Raw genomic sequence first — 20,916 nt, 5'->3', positions numbered from 1 at the left:
TCTTCGCTGCAATGATTGCAGAAAAGGACGACTTTAATTTTGAAAGGGTATGTCGGTTTAGGGCATATTTGCAAGATGGTTTGAGTGCTTACAAAGAACTGTATGATAGAAAACTAAGCAAGGCTAAGCAGTCAAGCAAGCCTTCCACATCAGCCATAGCAGACGACGAACCTCGACCTTCAACATCGAGGCAGGCAGCCATAGAAGAAGATGACCTGCCTGCCTTGATGGATGATGAGATGACACCCCAGTGTCCCACCACCCCAACCCCTGGGCCATGGACCGATACAGTACCGCAGAGAATGCAGCTGTAGCTGGGATGCACCCAGCACATCTTTAAGAAAAAGGCTGAAATAAACAAGCTAATTAATTAGGTGCCGCCTGGCATGTAAATGTCGGCCCAGATCAGAGGCGATTACCGATTGCGTCACCTCTGATCTGGGCTGACATTTACGTGCCCGGCGGCACCTGATTAATTAGCTTGTTTATTTCGGCTTTTTTTTTAAAGATGTGCTGGGTGCGTCCTGGCTACCGCTGTACTGCTGCATTCTTTGCAATCGGTATCGGTCAGCGGCCTGGAGGTTGGGGACCACTGCACCACCCCAACCTCCGACGACTCAGCCTGACACACCATCATCACTGTGCTCGGCGCTGTCTTCCCAATTCCGGTAAGTGATACTACATTGTACATACATTATTTCTACAAATGTTTGTACTTTATTTAGGCTGTGTATGTTTATGCGTTATTTGGTATGATTTGGCAGCTTCATAGCTTAAAGGTTACTGGAGAGAGTGTTCCTGCCGAGAGCACTTGCGTGAGATTTTTGCTATGGAGAACAGTGCGGCAATGATTGTAGAAAAGTATTTCTACTTTATATAGGCTGTTTATTTATCATATTCCTGCTTTTACTATATGTTACTGTTATTTTAGGTTTTATGTGTTATTTGGCATGATTTGGTAGGTTATTTTTTGGGTCTGTGAACACTCTCAAATTTTTCCCATATAAATAAATGGTAATTGCTTCTTCACTTTATGACATTCTGGCTTACGAACCGTTTCATAGGAACGCTCTACCTCCGGATGGCAGGGGAAACCTGTACTGAAGGCACTGAACATGCCTTGGAGCTCAATGCAGTCCATCATAAAAAAGTGGAAAAAATATGAAACCACAGCCATGCAGCCTAGGTCAGGCCATTCCTCTACACTTAATTGCCAGATAAGAATGGCACTTGTAAGAGAGTGATGCCAGCGATCATTCTGAGTAAGCTGCAGAAATCAGTGCTGCAACTGGAGATGAAGTTCATGGCTCCGCAATCTCTAAAAGCCTTGCACGAAAAGATTGTTTATGCAAGGAAGAAGCCCTGGCTTAAAAAACCCCTTGCCCATAAAGACTTGGCAAAGCATCACTTAGACACTGTAAAGTTGTGGAAGATGGTCTTGTGATCAGATAAGAGTAAAGTTGAATATTTTGGCCTCAATACAAATCTAATCCCACTTTGTTTGTCCACCCCTGTCCCACACCTGATCTGCAACCTAAAACTAACATTTGTTCATTTGTATTCAGTTTTGAGAAAGCATCATCAATTTGAAATGCTGATTTTTTTCTTTCCACAGCTACTTTGTGATCTGTATGTTTCCAGCATTTTTTGGTTTTTGTGTCAAGTATCCAGTATCTGTATTTTTGTTTGGATTTTAGCACTTATTTCTGAATGCTTCTTGGGCAGACCTCAGATTGAGGATGACTTGCTATTTTTCAAGTAGTATGGGGTTTACTTCCATCTGAGACCTACTGGCATCTCAGATTAACATGCCAAGAAGACAAAGTGATACTGCTTCAGTGCTGGCCCAGTTATCTATCTGGATTTCATAGTGTTGCCTGAGTGTCCTTAGTCTCTGGGAGCATGAATGCCATCCACTGAGCTTTTTCTAATTATTATTTTTGCTCCTTTCCCATATTAGCTTCCTTTGTTTTAGCCTCTCACCATGCAAATTAAATTGAGGTCTCCCTTCCAGCCTCCTGCCCACCCCAATCCCCACTCTCACCCTTGCAACAACCACTGCTAAATGCGTTCAAATCATTGAACTCATGGTAGTGGTTTTGAGGATGGATGGCGTACCTCTTCTGTGTAAATGCCTTCAGCAGGGCTGACATTGCAAAAACTTTTCAAACAATTGTGTGCAGAATTTAATTTCCTCTTTTCAAAAGTTCAAGATTAGATTTATTATCTAAATACATATATGTTACTATATACTACTTTGAGATATATTTTCTTGCAGGCATTTACAGGGGAAAAAGAAATACAATAGAATTTATGAAAAACTATAGATAAAGAAAGACTGACATGCAACCAATGTCCAAATAACAAATTAATACTAAGGGAATAAGTTGTAGAGAAGTCTTGAAAGTGAGTCTGTAGGTTGTGGAATCTGGGGTGATTCAAGTTATCCTTTCCTCTCCGGTCCACTGCATATATTATACAGTTTAGATGACCGTGGAATTAAGATAAGATGAAATCTGAGCAAGCGGGCAGAGGTCATAAAAGTAGATTGTAAAAGCTTCACCTGTTATGCAGAAAAGAGATTAACAAAATTAGTGCAGTAGACTGGCAAAACTATAATATGGAATACAAATTTACATTGTGGAAAACAAAAAATCTTAAAGGGGTAAAACTTCTCAGAATGGGTTAATCTAAAGAAATTTGTCTTAGCAAAGCTTTATTAATAGGATCAAAAGCTGATGGCCATGTTCTTGAGTTTTAATTGGTGGCTTTGGCGATTCTGGATTGTTTCGGCTTGATCTTTTAAGAATTTCCTAGACTTTAGAATGTTCCCTGTCCTGAAGAGTGTATGAATGAGGAAACTTTGGCCTGGTGTGAGATACCATAATGCTGCCTGCATTAGAGAGCATCGACTGAGTGAGCTCGAGCTTTTCTCTTTGGAGCAAATGAGGATGAGAGATGACTTGATAGAGGTGTACAACATGATGAGAGATATTGATTGAATAGACAGCTAGAGACTTTCACAGAGTAGAAATGGCTAATATGAGGGGGCTTAATTTTAAGATGATTTGAGGACAGTATAGGGGGGATGTCAGCGATTAAGTTTTAATACACAGTGGTGGATACGTGGGAAACGCTGCTGGGGAGGGAGTGGAGGCAGATACATTAGAGACTTTTAAGAAACTCTTGGTTAGGCACACGGATAATAGATAAATAGAGGTTTATGTAAGAAGGAAGAGTTAGATTGATCTTGGAGTGGGTTAAAAGGTTGGTACAACATAGTGGGCCGAAGGGCCTGACTGTGCTGTAATGTTCTATGTTCTACAGTCTGTTACTAAGTTATGAAACTGGTATGGTGAAACATACTTCTAAAGCGAAGGAGTGTGTGACCAACAGGAGATTCTTGGTTAGCCCCATAGTGAGGCAGTGCATGTGGTGCATTTGGGTTTTTGAAAAGCACTCTGTGAGGTGCCACATAAATTAAAGGACAAGATTAGGTTCATTGGTGTAGAGGTGACATTAATGTGGACTGAAGGTTAGGTATTGGAAAAATCGGTTATCTTTGGGTTGTTAATATGCAAATAATCTGATATTTTAAGGATTGATGATTGAGCTTCAGCTGCTCGCAGTCTATGTCATTGGCATGATTGAGGGGCCCAGTAATATATATACAAGCTTACCTAGCCAGGATTGAAATAGATGTTACAAAGGAATATATTAAGATTGTAAATGACTGAAATCATAACAGCTGAAATACAATTTAAAGCGTTTCGAAAGTTATGCATTTTGAAAGCAGAGACATAAGCTAAGTACATTAAAAAAAAAATTGAGGCTGGGAGATGCTGGAGCCTGATTTCCTGGTACACACATCATAATTAATATGCAAGTCCAGCCAGTATTTGGAAAAGAGGTGACTTGTTAGTTCCCTTTATAGAAATATGTCCTATCATAATTTCTCAAGTGCCCTGTTAACCATAACTTACTGCAAAGGGGTCGGAGTACAAGGAAAGAGTTCTTAACTGCATTTATACTGTTGAGAACACTTGTTCAATTCTGTTCTCCTTTGCTAGGAATAGATATGCATGTCTTGGAAGGTGTAACAATATTCCCTAGGCTGAGTTATAAAATGAAATAGATTCATCTAGGTTCCGGTTAGAACTTGGAGGTGATTTAAGTGAAATAGTTAACAATCTTTCAGGCTTAGCAGGGTGGATGATGAGAATAATAGGGATAACTCCTACAATAAAGGTTCAGTCATTTGAAAGTGGGTATAATTGGTTGTTTGTGCTGACTGTAGTTAAGTGGTGCAATCCATTGTGGTTTCTAGTATGTATACATGCACAATTAGAATTTGAACCGGAATCAGGTTTATTATTCCAGACTTGCATGTCATGAGATTTATTGCTTTATGGCAGCAATACAGTGCAAAGATAAAAATACAGTAAATTATAAAATACAGTAAATTGCACACAAACAAGTTAATGTTCATGGACCATTCCGAAACCTGATGGCAGAGGGGAAGCACCTGTTCCTAAATCAGAGTGTGGGTCTTCAGTCTCCCGCACCTCCTCCCTAGTAGTCGTAGTGTTACATACCTCATGGATATCTTATGACTGTCTTATGACCATGATGTAATTGAGTATCTGATAAGCATGATGTAATGGTCCTGTGGAGGTCATGGGGGAGGGAACGTTGACTCAGACCATGAGAGGCCTGCGTCGGGCATTTTCATGCCTTACAAGGTGCAGATTGGAAGTCTGTGTGGGGCGCCACTCCTCGCACAGACTAGAGCAATGTGTGATTAAGTGCCTTGCTCAAGGGCACAAAGACACTGCCACAGCTGAGGCTCGATCTAGCGACCTTGAGGTAACTAGACGAACGCCTTAACCACTTGGCCATGTGCTTCACACATGGTCACATGATGTAATTTTCCCACCAGTGTGAGGTCACGTGATGACGTGTTCACCACAGGTATAAAAGGGAGACCCCTGGTGTGATGCAGTTAGTTTTTTCCAGTTGAGTTTTAAGTTTAGTTCGTTATTTAATTGGTCAGATACTCCGTTATGCTGTGTATTCATCTTATGACGCAGTTTCGTTTTAAAGTAGAGTTCTACTTTCTATTGTAAGTAGTATTGGAGAGTGAAGACCTTACTAAAGTACAGGAATTCGCCGAGTCGAGTAAAGTTGATATCGTTTGGTGGTTTGGAGAGGATCAACTTTTATTGAATCTTTGTTCAAGAAATAGTGACCTGCATTTTGAGATATCCTCTGCTAAAGCAGGAAGGATTGCGCAGTGTCTATTCTCCAGAGGAAAAGGTCAGTTCCTTTAAACCGTTTTATTTCTGTCGTTGTGAATCTTGCAGACAAGGCAGGTTCCGGCTGGGATCAGCAGTAACGTCATGTCTTCGAGGAATTCTTTACTTCAGGAAAGTCTCTCCAAGTTGACTGTATAAATCTCTTGGACTTTCGAATTTACCATTTTAAGAACTGTGTTTGAATTTACCACTTTAAGAACTGTTTTCGCATTTATCCTTTTAAGAACTGTTCCAGAGTTGCCATATAGCAGTTAACTTCCAGTTAAGTTAGTCGTTTAAATACATTTTGCTATTTTTGAGCAGAGTTTAATAAATGTTTGTTTGTTTTTATAAAACTCAATTCTATATTAATTGTTGCCGGTCACGTGACAGTAGTAATGAGAAGAGGGTATGTCCATTATTGTGAGGATCCTTGTTGACAGATGCTGCCTTCTTGGTGGGGAGGATCATGCCATGCTGAAATGGAGAAGCTTTAAATTGTCCTACATCTTCAGAAGTTTTGCTTCTGTTCTCTCCTCGGGTTAGCATTCAGACGCCTGAGGATCCAGATTCAGAAACTGCAGTCTTTACTAGATATCCATGATGTATAAGAGCCTTATTAGATAGACTTAACTAATACCACTTAAACAAAAAACACCTTTGAGCTAAAAATTAATTTTAAAAGTGGGAGTGTGTTTACTTCAGCTTTAATTACAAGAATTTTTTATATTTCTTTTCCTTTGCATCTTTTCCTCTTTCAGTTTTATGTCCATGAACAAATTTGTTCAGACTTCTTGTTGATGATATTTTTTAGTCTGCATGGTTGAGGAGGCAAGTTGTTGCTTTGTCTGTCACTTGAGGGAAGTACCTCATTAGGCAGGCTTGTTTTTATGTGTAAAGGTCTATTTTTTGTAGATAGTTGTGAGTGTAATGAACAGTGACTCATTTATAAGTGTTCTTCAAGATGTGATTTGTTGTGTGTGGTGTGGTTTAGTTCTGACTTGAGCAAGTTGCTCTGTTTAGGATGAACATAATAATCCTGTACAGGTTTTCCCTGCCACCTGAAGGTAGAGCGTTCCTATGAAACGGTTCATAAGCCGAAATGTCGTAAAGCGAAGAAGCAATTACCATTTATTTATATGGGAAAATTTTGTGAACGTTCGCAGACCCAAAAATAACCTACCAAATCATGCCAAATAACAAATAAAACCTAAAATATCAGTAACATATAGTAAAAGCAGGAATGATATGATAAATGCACAGCCTGTATAAAGTAGAAGTACTTTTCCACAATCATTACTCAACTGTTCTCCGTAGCAAATATCTCACTCAAGCGCTGTTGGCAGAAAATCTCATGCAAGCGCTGTTGGCAAGAACACTCTCTCCAGTAACCTTTAAGGTATGAAGCTGCCAAATCATACCAAGTAACACGTAAAAATACACAGCCTATATAAAGTAGAAATGATGTATGTACAGTGTAGTATCACTTACAGCAATCGGGAAGATAGCTTGCCAAGCACACTGATGATGGTGTGTTAGACTGAGTCGTTGCAGGTTAGGTGGTGCAGTGGCCCCCACCCTCCAGGCCGCCGAGCGATACATTACCGTGAAGCATGCAGGAATGCAGTGGTAGCCGGGAGGCACACAGCACACCTTTAAGAAAAAAGCTGAAATAAGCATGTTAATTAATTAGGTGCTGCCTGACACGTAATTGTCTGCCCAGAACAGAGGTGACTGCCGATTGCATCGCCTCTGATCTGGGCCGACAATTACATGTCAGCGGCACCAATTAATTAGCATGTTTATTTTGGCTTTTTTCTTAAAGTTGTGCTGGATGCCTCCCGGCTACCGTTGCATTCTCCGCGAATCGGTATCTGTCCGTGGCCTGGGAGTTGGGGTGGTGGGACACTGGGGTGTCATCTCGTCATTGTCTGCTTCCATTAGAGCAAGCAGCTCATCATCTTCTATCTCTGCCCGCCTCGATGTCGAAGGTGGCAGTTTGTCGTCTGCTGTGGCTGATATGGAAGGCTTGCTTGACTGCTGAGCCTCGCACATTTTTCTATCATACAGTTCCTTGTAAGGACTCAAACCATCTTGCAAATATCCCCTAAACGTACGTACCCTTTCAAAATTAAAGTCGTAGTTTATCATTACTCATTTGGTTTTGATTATCCTTTTTTCTACAAATTGCATCAGCTCTTCATCTGTCAGTTCTTGGTCATGGGATGCCAAAACCTCTTCAACATCATGTTCGTCAGCTTCCACAAGCCAAACTCACGTTGTCCTTACTTCGTTCACCACGATCGAAACGCTTAATTATGTCTAGTTTTACGCTAAGCGTAACACCCTTACGAGCTCTTTCAGGCTTTTCCGATACTGTAGAACTCATCTTGCAAATGGCTGCTCACAGGCTCGTGTTTAAGCAACGCCAGCGAGAATCCAGGGGAGAGCGGCTGCTCGGGGCGCGTGGCGTGCTGCCTTTTATCGCGCGCTGATTTTTTTACTGTGCGCTGCTTTTTTTTCGTAACAGTGAAAACACCTTCTGAAAGCGAAAACAGGATACTAATGTAGGTCTTTCGCAACAGTGAGGTTTGGTAAGGCGAACGTTCGAAAAGCAGGGGACACCTGTACTTGTATCCACCTTTCAGGTGTGTCTGGAACTGAACCTGACCTGTTCCAAGTCTCTAAGTAGCTCTCGTAGGGGAGGCTGTAAATTCTGGTGGGATAGAATTCTGCAGATTGAAACATCAAGTCCTAGTAGCTCTACTGCCACAGGTGTTAGATAAAAGTGCTTTATCCTGTTTACAGTTTTTGTCAATATATTGACATGGTTATTAACATGGTTAATCCTGTTTATCACAAAGCCTTACTTTTGGTGAAGATAGCACTCTAGAGAGTTACTACTGATGGTCTGGATAGATTCAGGTGCAACAAGTTAATTATCAAGTATATTGAGTTTAGTTTCAACAAACACAGTTAAGCCAGCTAACTATGGTGCTAGAAAATTTGTGAACCCTATAGAATTTTCATTATTTCTGCATAAATATGACCTAAAATGTGATCAGATCTTCACATAAGTCCCAAAGCTAGATAAAGAGACCCCGATTAAATAAATAACACAAAAACATTAGACTTGCTCATTTTATTTTTTGAGAAAAATGATCCAATATTACATGTATTTGCTGGAAAAAGTATGTGAACCTTTACTTTCAGTAACTGGCGTGAGCCCCCTGTACAGCATTATCTTGAATTGAATTGACTTTATTTTTTACATCCTTCACATGAGTAAAAATCTTTACGTTATGTCTCCGTCTAATGTGCAATGTGCAATCATAGTAATTTATAATAAACAGAACAGCCAATGTAGCATAGAAATACACTCAAATCAGTGTAAGTTAATCAGCCTGATGGCCTGGTGGAAGAAGCTGTCCTGGAGCCTGTTGGTCCTGGCTTTTATGCTGCAGTACCATTTCCTGGATGGTAGCAGCTGGAATAGATTGCAGATGGGGTGACTGGGGTTCCCAGTAATCCTTCAGGCCCTTTTTACGCACCTGTCTTTGTAAATGTCCTGAATCATGGGAAGTTCACAACTATAGATGCGTTGGGCTGAATTCTGTGATTAAGGGAGGTACAGTTCCCATACCAGGCAGTGATGCAGCCAGGCAGGATGCTCTCAATTGTGCCCCTGTAGATAGTTCTTAGGATTTGGGGTCCCATACCAAACTTCCTTGACCATCTGAGGTGAAAGAGGCGCTGTTGTGCCTTTTTCACCACACAGTTGGTGTGTACAGACCACGTGAGGTTCTCGATGTAGATGTCGAGGAGCTTAAAGCTGTTTACCCTCTCAACCCCAAATCCATTGACGTCAATAGGGGTTAGCCCATCTCCATTCCTCCTATAATCCACAACCAGCTCCTTCAACCTAACGTTTCCAGTACCTGTGGCTCAGTCCTGCACATCAGCTTGGAGGAATTTTAGGCCTTTCCTCCATATAAAACTGCTTCAACTCTGGGATGTTAGTGAGATTCCTGGCATGAACTGCTTGCTTGGGTCCTTCCACAACATTTCTATAGGATTAAGGTCAGGTCTTTGACTTCGCCATTCCAAAACATGAATTTTCTTCTTTTTAAACCATTTCGTTGTTGATTTACTCTTGTCCTTCATATCGTAGTCTTGTTGCATTATCCAACTTCTATTAAGCTTCAGGTGATGAAGCGCTACCCTGACATTCTTCTGTAAAATGTCTTGATACAAATTTGAATTAACTGTTCCCTCAACGATTGCAAACTGTCCAGGCCCTGAGGCAGCAAAGCAGCCCTAAACCAAGATGCTCCTTCCACTATGCTTCACAATTGGAATGAAATTTTGGTGTTGGTGTGCAGTGCCCTTTTTCCTCCAAACATAGCAATGTGCATTTCTGCCAATAAGTTCAACTTTTGTCTCGCCTGTCCACAGAACATTGTCCCAGAAGCATTGTGAAACTTCCAGGTGGTCTTTTGCAAACTTGAGACATGCAGCAATGTTTTTATTTGGAGAGCAATGGTTTCCTCCATGGTGTCCTTCCATAAACACCGTTCTTGTTCAGTGTTTTTCTCATAGTGGATGCACGAACAGAGACTTTAGCAAGTTCTAGAGATTTTTGCAGGTCTTTTGCTGTTACCCTTGGGTTCTTTTCACCTCCTTCAGCATTGCATGATGCCCACTCCTAAGGAGAGTAGCAACAGTACTGAGTTTTTTTTCCATTTGTAGACCGTTTCTTTTACTGTGGACTGATGAACACTCGGGTCTTCAGAAATGCTTTTGTAGCCCTTTCTAGCTTCATGTATCTGTACAGTTTTTCTGAGGTTCTCAGAATGTTGTTTTGATTGAGGCATGGTGCACATAAACAGATCTTTCTCGAGAAGAGCAGGCTCTATCAGTAACCTGAGTGTGTGTCGTTTCATAGGACAGGGCACCTCTACAACCCACACCTCCAATCGCATCTCGATTGGAACACCTGACTCCAATTAGCTTTTGTAGAAGGCATTACCCCAGTGGCTCGCATAACGTTTCCAACAAATGCATGTAGTATTGGATCAATTTTCTCAATTAGTCAATGAACAAGTATAATGTTTTTGTGCTATTTATTTAATTGGGTTCTCTTTAACTAGTTTTAGGACTTAAATAAAGATCTGATCACATTTTTGGTCATATTTATGCAGAAATAGAGAGAATTCTACAGGGTTCACAAACTTTCTAGCACCACTGTATCTGTATACTTCATGTGCTTGTTATGTTTTTCTTCTCTCTCTTTTAATGTTATCTGAGCTGCTTCGACTCTTCCTAAGTGCTGTTCACCATATGGATTAGTACTGATTGATCAACTGAAGGGGGCAGGAATTGGTGATAGAAACATAGAAAATAGGTGCAGGAGTAGGCCATTTGGCCCTTTGAGCCTGCACTGCCATTCAGTATGATCATGGCTGATCATCCAACTCAGAACCCTGTACCAGCCTTCCCCCCATACCCCCTGATCCCTTTAGCCACAAGGGCCATATCTAACTCCCTCTTAAATATAGCCAATGAACTGGCCTCAACTGTTTCCTGTGGCATAAACATGATGTTTCCATTCCTGTGTTTGAATAGATGCTATGGCACTTCATGGTTCTGATATTGATTGGTCTCAGTACTCATTCCTTATATCTATCTCATGGTCATGCTCTGCCAGTAGGTAGGGCATACCCAGAATCATGATGGAAGAGGCTGAGGCTTGGCTGATAAATGTGATTGTTTTTTTTGTTGTGTGTTATTTCTAATTTTAGTGCCTGTCCTCCGATGTTAAAAAAAGATGATTTTAGTGTTAATTAGGCTGGTTTTTTGTTATTTTGCCCAGTTGTTGTAAGTAACCCTACAAAATCCTTGTTGACATTTGAGATTAGTGGCAAAGGTGTGAAGAAGAATGAATGAACGAAGCAGCATAGTTCTTAATGGGATTAACTCTAACTCTGCTCTCTCAAAATTTAATAGAACATCTTTTTTCATAGGTATTTCCATTGCACAGCAACATCTCATCTGGAACAACTTGGAACTTGAAGATGAATACTGTTTACAGGACTATAAGTAAGTTGTGATTTAAAAGAAAACACTTTATTTTTGAGTTGTACTCCTAATATAAACAATTGCCTTTTTATTAAAAAGTATAACTAATGCATACAGGAGGAATGAAAAGCCAAGATCAGCATGAGGCAATTCTGTCACTTCTCTGACGCTTTTCCTCCTGGTCAGTCTTGCAAAATATAGTCCTGGTAGCCTGTGTTGTAATAATACTTCCCCATCTGTTTTCTCCTACCAACTGAGTAAAAACAGCACAGATACCTGTATTTTTACAAATGCTACTTAAGTTTTAGAAAAAAAATCTTTTCTATTATTTGTGGTTTGTATCCCTATGTTCAACAACCAATGGGTCAAGTAGTACAGTTGCAGTATGGAAAAGAGGTTATTATCAGTTTATCACAGTTTACTGTCTTCTATTTGCAGTATATCAGAAGGTTGTACTCTTAAATTGGTGCTTGCCATGAGAGGGGGACCTATTAATACCAGAAGGGGTAAGTAAAGTGTTTCGTCATTATGTATTTTTCCTCCTTTTTTTTTTGTTCTTTTACTCGGCTTTCAAATTTTCTTCAGCAAGCTTGATGATGAACTGTACCCATGGCCATTAATGGAAAGAGTACTGATTACTGGCAGGAATTAGAGTTTTTTTGGGAGTGAATTAGATTCTGTTGATGTAGAGTTGTGGGATCAAATTTTCAACTGTTTGAAAATTGAATCTTACTCCCCCATGTTAGCCAAATATTGTTCCTGTCACAGCTGCTACCTTCCCCTTCACCACTCTTTCCCTTCAAGTTATCACTGAGTGCACATTTACATACAGGAATCATACTGCAGATTTTTGAAGATTTTGTTTCTTGATGCTTTGACAGATCACTGAATAACTGTCTGCTCAATCTCTACTTTGCTATTTTCTTTCTCTTTTGCATGCTTCTTGTTCACTCCATGAGTCCTGATGAAGATCTCAGCCCAAAACGTCAATTGTTCCTCTCCATAGATGCTGCCTGACTTGCTGAACTCCTTCAGCATTTTGCATGTGTTTATCTTGTTCACTCTTGCCTTAGCTATAACTTAGACTAATTATGGAGCTAGAAGCACAGAAAAAGTTATTCAAAAGCATAGCCCTATATTTGCTGGAAATCTAAATTGAAAATAGAAAATGCTGGAGATATTCAGCAGATCAGGCAGCATCTGTGGAGAAATAAAGTTATAATCTAAGATTGATGACCTTTTAAACAACTAGAAAAGAGAGAAAACAAGCAAAGTGTGGGATGAGCCTTGTCAAGGTGACATGGATGTTTGTGTTATCTAAGATAGTAATGAATGCTTGTTAATTATTGCTCTTCTGTCTGGAGCAGTATTAAGGGAGACAAATGAGGGAAGGAGAAAGAGATTAAAAAGTGAAATAAAACTTGTCCATGTGAAGTTGCTGGAAATCTGAAAATAAAGAAAATGCAAGGGAAAAACTTGGTGTCATTCATCCCATTTTGTGCTTATGCTTTGTAAGATCTCTTTAATTAGTCCCAGTATCTACCTCTTTCCCCTTGGCCTGCACATTATAATATTTCTGAACTTCCAGAGTCTGTGCAACTGATTTGGAACCATGTCTTTCTTCTGTGTGCTTGGACCTCTATCATCAAACAAATTGAGTACTTACCAAATACCTTATTTTCTTTGTTCAAAGCCAACTCCAGTTACTAACCTAGGCTTAGTGGATCAAGGAGAGACTGTATCATTATGTTTTTCAAGCGAGACGTTGAAACATGATTCTGTTTATCTAAATGTACAAGATCTAATGCTGACCAGGGGCACTCAGGACTCTGCTTATTGACAGATAGGTATTGATTGGGCGCCACAGTGGCGTAGCCATTAGTGTGACGCCATTACACCTCAGGGCATTCGAGTTCAGAGTACAATTCTGGCATCATCTGTAAGGTGTCTGTTCATCCTCCCCATGCAATGCATGTGTTTCCTCCCGGTCTTCCAGTCTCTTCCCGCAGTCCAAGGATTAACCGAGTAGGTTAGTTGGTCATTGTACGTTGTCCCATGATTGGGTTAGTGTTAAATCAGGGTTGTCGGAGGTTGCTGGGCGGTGTGGTTTGAAGAGCCGGGAAGGCCTAATCCACTCAGCATCTCTAAATAAATAGATAGACAGCACTTTTGCAGTTTTAATACACTTCTGACTTCTGACAAATATGGAACCCATTTTGCATTCCATGTATCGACAATGACTGCACCTCAGAAATGGGTCAGTGCATGCGTGAAGCACATTGGGATGTTCTCAGAGTTACATAAACATAAATGGCTAAAGATTAGGTTACAGCATGTTGGAAACAAGATGTGATGGAAAATGTATTTGACCCAGAATGAAATCTGATGTGATCCTGTTGGCAGCACTCTTCAAACTTAGCAGATGTTGTAGGCACCTAAGGCACTTTGGCAACCTGGAGGAGGAAGCAGAGAAGTAAATGTATTCAAAGATCCTAATTCTGTAGAGTTTGCAGAAACATTTGTCATTATCTCAAGTTCACTAAGGAACAGCATCTCTGCAGAATTGGGCTTACTAAAACATACAGTACATTATTTGTTCTGCCATCAGATCTCCAGGCGCTTTCACATCCCTGAACTGCTTTGCCTTTGGAGGTTACGTAACTGTTACTTTTACATCTTTCTAGCTTGGGATTGTTACAGATGGCCAAGGATGAACCATGCCATATTTCATGGTTGCTGAAGCTCGCTGCTGCAGAAGGGGTCCATGCTTGGGTGATCCTAGGGTGGAAAGTGGCCTTCAGAGGTCTTTGAGTGCCCTGGGGCTAGAGTGCATCCAGGACAAGGATGACTATGTGTTAATTTGAAAATTGTGTGAATATTTGAATGAAAGTGATGTAAATATTGTAAAAATATTAATAAACCTTTTAAAAGGAGCTACCTCTAGTTTAGTGATGGAGTTTTATCAATTTGTAGATTTCTGTTCCTGATCAACTGCACAAGTCGTTTAGAATCAGGACTCTGTAAATTAAGAGTGCTTAAATTTGCTGAAGAGGTCAGTGCCATGCATCTGGAAGATTGTATTTCCCCTTTGTGCTAAGTGAGTCCACTTTACTCGATGGCTTGCATTGCTCTGAGTGCTGGATCATTAGTGATAAGGATTGTCGATAAATCTGGTGCTGTACTTCTACCTCATCCACTCCAGCTGAGCATTTCTGCATTCAAGGTGTCAGCACAGCCAGGGTCCTACTGGATAAACTGTTGGCGATACCACTGTCTGCACAGGTGTGGGGGGTGGTAAGCACTATATTCCAAACATATGCAGATATTGTTGTTGGTATTCCATGTCTTGCATGACTTGCCTGTTGGTAGAGCTCAATGTTTGGCTGAGGCAATAGAACTGGCAAGAGAACTAGAGAACTCCCAAGAGAACTAGCAGTAAGAAGAGTCTGAGGATGAAGAGCATCAAAATGATGATTACATACTTGTGGAAATATCCTGGTTCTGGTGTTTATCTTGCTGTCTATCAGGTCATTTAACCTGCCAGGAGGTTCATACCATTCTCCCACAAAACAGTACCTTGTATTGTTTTATGCAGTACATTATGCACCCCAAATGCATTTTATTCAGCCTTCTGAATTTGCAGAATGTCACTTAAAAAATGTTTTTGTATTGTATTCATTGCATGTCATTGAATGGCTCTACAGGTACATTTGCACAGATCACTGTTGTATTTCGTGAAGTCCATATGGCGTGGCAGAATGACACAGTGATCTGATTGATTTTAAAGCAAATTTTTTACCATAAGTTTCCTTGACATCATGTCACTAGCCTATGCTTTTCTTGCATTGCAGCAATTTCCTTGTCGGGCTCCTTCATTTATCATTTCAAAACTTGAACTATTCTTGCATGTCTCTTGCTGAGCTCCACTGTTTTGCCATCTTTCAATTAATTAAATTTAAAATAATTTTCCTTGGTATCATTCTTTCCTACATACATATTGTTGCTGCATTTACCTTTCCATCCCCACACCAATCTGTCCATCTTTAGTCTTCGCTGCCAGGGTGAGGCTCAACACAGACAAGGAGAACTACACCTCATTCCATCTGGGTAGTGTACAGTGTCCAGTGGTGTAAGCATTGAACTTTACAGTTTCAGTCTTTTTGTTCCCTTTCCTGTACTGCCTTCCTCCATTCCCCATCATTTTAGGATCCTTCCCCTTCCTGGTTCTATCCACGCATTACCTGCACACTTCACCCACGGTATCCCCTCAGCCTTCTGGGTCTCATTTCTCCCTTAATGGTTTCCATTATCTAATCAGATTCCAGTACTGATACCTTTCATTTGTCACCCAGCTGCTGGCTCCATCTTTCCTCATGTACTTCCACTTATCACCCACCTGCCTTTATCCCCCAATTCTACCTGTCCCCTCCTCTACCTGCCCCTCACCAGATGCCCTTCATCCGTAGTCCCTCCTCAGTCCACCTATCATCAGCTGGCCCCCATCTCGCCCCTGCTCCTCTCCTCTTTAAATCAGATATCTTCCCTCTCCACTTTCAATCCAGATGTAAGCACTTGATACAAAAATTAACAATTCCTCTGCCTGCCCAGATGCTGCCCTACTTGCTGAGACAGTCAATCTGTTTGTTTTATTTTTACTCCAGGTTCCAGCGTCTGCAGTCTCCTTTGTCTCTTTAATGTCATGCAATTATCTTGTCACATAATTGGCACTTGACTGGTTAAACCTGCCTCATCAAATATCAATTTGCATTTAGAAGATTGACTGTGTGGTCTGGAATATGAACATGTGAAATGCAAAGTGATTTGTGTGCATTGTTTTCTGCCGATAATGAATGATGTTATGAGATATACTTAGTCCATGTTATAATGGCTTATGGGCATATGAGTATTTACCTCTTTTTATACCTTTCCCTAATAGCATAGTGGTTAAGTTACTGTTCTGGCATCCAAGGCCCTGAACTATTAATCTGGCCGCATACTCTTGTAATGGGAGCTAAAGAATTTAAATTCAAGTCATAAAAAGCAGCCATCACTAATTATAACCTTCAGAATATTATAAGAACCCAACTGTTCCACCCGTGTTTTTTAAGGAAAGAAATTTGCTGTTCTTATCCCCTGCAATTTGTTAAAATATTTTCATTTATTTCTATCCATATTTTGCAGTTCCAGTGGAAGATCCGACAAGAGATATGGCTGAGTACATGGAGACCAGTCGAGATGACATCTGGGATAAGATTCCTTCTAACAAGCAAGTGACCTTTCTAGTATATCGTGAAGGGGACCAGTTAAATTTCTTTCGAGTTGTAGATCGTGGGGATGGCACTTTAACACCACTCTCCGAATCCCTGAGGTGTGTGAAAATGAGTAGAATGTGAAACTATATTACTGGATTCAAGGAGATTCAACACCGATATTTAGCAATTATTTCTTGAATTGCTTACATTAAATTTGGAAAACCTTGGCTGTGACTTTTCCATGTGGGAGTGGAATTACGAATGGAATTCTTTTGAGGAGATGATCAATTTTTATAAAATCGTAGCATGTGCATGACTCTGACAAGGCATTATTTCCCCACCCTTTGTTTTACTAATTTGGTGTCAGACACATATGTGAAGAGTATTAGTGACTAATCTTTCATTTTCTAAAGTCAGGCCACATTTACTTCAGTTTCACTTGGAGAGATTTGAACATAGCCTCTGTTTCTGCACCATCTTTGATGTGAAGAAACTTGTTTGTTTGTTTTAATATTAGATTTAAATATTTTTTTCTGATTCAAGTGGAGGCTCAATGTTCAACTTGTACGCTGATGATGAAGATGAATCTGAGGAGTCTCCGTCTGGACAGCAGATATTAGAAAATTCAATCACTATGAACAAAATGAAACTTCTGAAGGCAAAGATGGAAAACATGAACCTCAGTAAAAAGGTAACTAGAGGGAAAGCTAATTACTGGTTAGATCTTGTACAGTAGATTTCTATCATTACAGCTTCCTTTACTTGATTAACAAGACTGAGACTGCCAGGAGTCACTGTTCAACATATTTGATCTTAATGATCCCTTTCAGGTTGATTCTGTTGTGAAGACAATAAACTATAAAATTTACAAGATTAGCAACTGAGAGGCAATATTGAGGATAAAATTGAGAAAATCAATAAAAGAGGGAACGGATGTGGCCTGTAGGGTTTGATAGATCTGTATCCAGAGGAAACTAAATTATAAAATGAAATTAAGTCACAAGGGGAATGAGGAAATGATTCATTTGCTAAACATGAATGAAATAAATGGGATATTCGTTGTATTAAATCAGAATCAGGTTTGATATCACCAGTGTATGTCGTGAAATTTGTTTAGTGGCAAGAGCACAGTATAGGCATAAAAATTACTAAAAGTTACAAAACATAAATGTCAGCAAGCTTTCATAGGCACACACTCATCCACACAGGTTTTAATGAAGTCAGTAACAACTACAGCATACTCATTCAGATTCTTAGATGAATCCCTGAATATGGTCCAGTCCACCGATTCAAAACAGCCCTGTAAGCGCTCCTGTGCTTCCCTTGTCCATACCTTCTTGCTCCTTCCTACTGGTACTGCAGTCTTCAGTCTCTGCCAATACTCAAGGAGTAGAAGTACAACCAGGTGATCAGATTTCTGAAGTGTGCGCATGGAATAGCACAGTAAGCACTCTTGATGGTGGTGTGACATTGGTCCAGCGTTTTCTTTCCTTTGGTAGTACAGGTGATTTGTCAATAGTTATTTAGAGACCTTTTCAGGCTGGCATGGTTATTATATTATAAAAGAGGAATAGTGAAGTAATGTTCATGGGTTCTTGGACCTTTCGGAAATCTGATGCTGGAGTGAAAGCAGGTCTTCCTAAAACATTGAGTGTGGGTTTTCAGGCTCCTGTACCTCCTCCCTGATGGTAGTAATGAGAAGAGGGCATGTCCCAGATTGTGACCATCCTTAATGATGGAAGTTGCCATGGTCCTGGTTGAGCTTACAATCCTCTGCAGTCTCTTTCGATACTGTGCATTGGATGCAGTGGTGATACAACCAGTCAGAAATCTCTCCATGATACATCTGTAGAAATTTGCTAATCTTTGGTGACTTGCCAAATCTCCTCAAGTTCCTAATGAAGTGTAGCCGCTGGCATACCTTCTTCATGATTGCCTCAGTGGATTGGACCCAGGGTAGATCTTCTGAGATGCTGATGCCCAGGAACTTGAAGTTGCTCACCCCCTTCCACAGCTGACCCTTCAATGATGTCCGATGTATGTTCTCCTGACTTCCTTCTCCTGAAGTCTACAATTCCTTGATTTTGCTAATATTGAGTGCACGGTTGTCGTTTGCGACACCACTCAACCTATCTCACTCCTGTACACCACCTTAACAGTGATATCATTGGCACATTTATAGAAGGCATTGTGCCTAGCTACACAGTCATAATTGTGGAGAGAGTAGACCAGTGAGTGAAGCATGCATCCTTGAGCTGTACTTTTATTAACTGTCAGTGAAGAAGATCCTCATTGACTGTGGCCTCCTGATGAGGAAGTCAACAATACAATTGCAGAGGGAGCAATGGAGGCCCAGGTTTTGAAGCTTGTTGATTAGTATTGAGGGGATGATGGTTTTGAATGCTGTAATTGATAAACCTAACGCATGTATTGTCAGAAGCTCCAAAACGGAGTGGAGAGCTAGTGAGATTGCATCTGCTATAGACCTGTTGTGCTAGGCAAATTGCAGCCCTTGATTTGTTATTAAATTGTCCTGTAAGTGTCATGTCTGAAGTAGCAGCATTACAATTGATCATTGTCAAGATGTCTAAGCAGTAGCTGGAGGTCGGAATATACTTTTTATAAATCAAGCTTCGGTTTGCCCTTGATAGATATGCAAATTGCTCCTTCAGCTGGGTTTTTATACAATCTTCAAAGATAGGATCACACTTTCTCCTACTCAGTTTGGGGGACATTAGAAACGACTACTGCTCTAAACAAGGCTACTTAACCCAGCAGTGAAGTTCAGTTTTCTGTAGATGACATCATCTTCAGGAGAAGGGTGAGAAAAATATTGTTTCCCATTTGAGTCGTCATGTTTTGAACTGCAATAGATTAGAAAAGCCCTTATGGAAAGTAAATATCCATCTCAGAAGGGTATTGGATTTGAATACCTTGGTTTGGCAAGTAAACCAGTCTAACCTTTCACATCAACATTTCAATATTTGTAGCTTAAAAAAAACTTGAGGGACCAGTTCATAAAATGAAAAATTAATCATCAGTGTTAAAATAATAATGATGCTGGATTTTGGAAAATACCAAGGATAACTCTTATAGTATTTGTATAACTCCTTCATAAAATTATTGAATATTCTTCCCAACTTTGTGTCATCTACAAATGCCTTAAAAGTGCCGTAATTACCTTCAGTGATCAGTCTGTCCATAAATTGAGAATAATATTATTCAGCTATTTTTAGTGAATGTAAAACTTGAGGTGTAGGTAGCTCTGCTATAACACAATACCCACATTTCTAAGAAGCACCTCATTATAGAAAGTTGCGTTTAACAGAACAGGCTGTTATTGTCCTCAAAGTACAGATTTAAATAGGTTTTCCTGATTGTGATTGTGCTATGACATTGCAGCCTATATAATGCAAGTAACGTTTACTCATTCCTCAACAGTGTTATATTTAATTGGTGTTATGCAGAACTACCTGTATTCACAAAAATAATGATCTTGTACACAAGCTGCGTGCCCTTCAATAAAGAATTGTCATTTCACTTTTTTTAAATAAATGCTTTTAGTTGGTATTTTAACATTTTAAAACACTGCCTACCTACATCAAGTACTTCCAGATTGTTGGAAATTAATCAGGTTATCTAAAGAACATTAGATGAATACTTGAGGGAAAGTAATTCACATGTCTGCAGAAAAGGAACAGGAAGTAACAAGGGACATGACAAACCAAATGGCCTGCTTTTATACATACAGATCCACTATATTGCCAAAATCCCCCCTTTGTTGACTTCCCAAGATTGAGACTGATTAACAAGGATTTCTATTCTGACAACTCTCTTTGCTTCTTTGTGCCAATTTAATATCCTCCTTCTGAACACTGCCAGATCCTGTTGACCGTGTATTTCTATTCTACTCGGAGAAGGCAAATGAGATGCTATTGGTTAGGGTAGAAAATGAGTTACAGAAAGATGAATAGTGGGGTGAAGGGTGGCTGTTATCAATGGCAGAAAATGGGGTAATGGATGCTCACAATTTCAATTTAGCAATATTTTTATATTTATGGATGACATTACATTGGGCACATTCAATATTGTAACAAATTACAAAACAGTAATAATCTTGCAAAAGGGTGGAACAATTGGCAAATTTAACATATGAAATGTTGCATTTTGGTATGGAAAAATATAAAGATCACTTTATGGAAAGTCAAACTCTTATGTTGTAATAATGTTTATTTCCTCCTGATTTTTTTGTGACCATGAATATCGATTTCTCTAATTTCCGGTGATTTTCC

The 20,916-nt window shown here is 39.9% G+C and overlaps 1 protein-coding gene across 2 annotated transcripts in view; it reads left to right on the top strand.

Moving 5' to 3' along the window:
- Window positions 1-20,916, top strand: part of zfand4 (zinc finger, AN1-type domain 4) — a 50,974-nt gene that overhangs the window by 15,964 nt on the left and 14,094 nt on the right. The window contains exons 3-6 of one of the 2 annotated variants that reach the window (XM_072282468.1): window positions 11,318-11,393; window positions 11,811-11,878; window positions 16,554-16,638; window positions 17,168-17,315. In XM_072282468.1, coding sequence (XP_072138569.1) covers window positions 11,318-11,393; window positions 11,811-11,878; window positions 16,554-16,638; window positions 17,168-17,315 — 377 coding nt within the window. Of the gene's footprint in view, window positions 1-11,317; window positions 11,394-11,810; window positions 11,879-16,553; window positions 16,741-17,167; window positions 17,316-20,916 lie in introns of both variants that reach the window. The other variant, XM_072282467.1, reaches the window with a different exon arrangement.

This window comes from Mobula birostris, chromosome 18, assembly GCF_030028105.1.
Source record: "Mobula birostris isolate sMobBir1 chromosome 18, sMobBir1.hap1, whole genome shotgun sequence".
NCBI lineage: Eukaryota > Metazoa > Chordata > Chondrichthyes > Myliobatiformes > Myliobatidae > Mobula > Mobula birostris.
The sequence above is the reverse complement of the archived record's forward strand: the minus strand, read 5'-3'. Positions and strand labels throughout refer to the sequence as shown.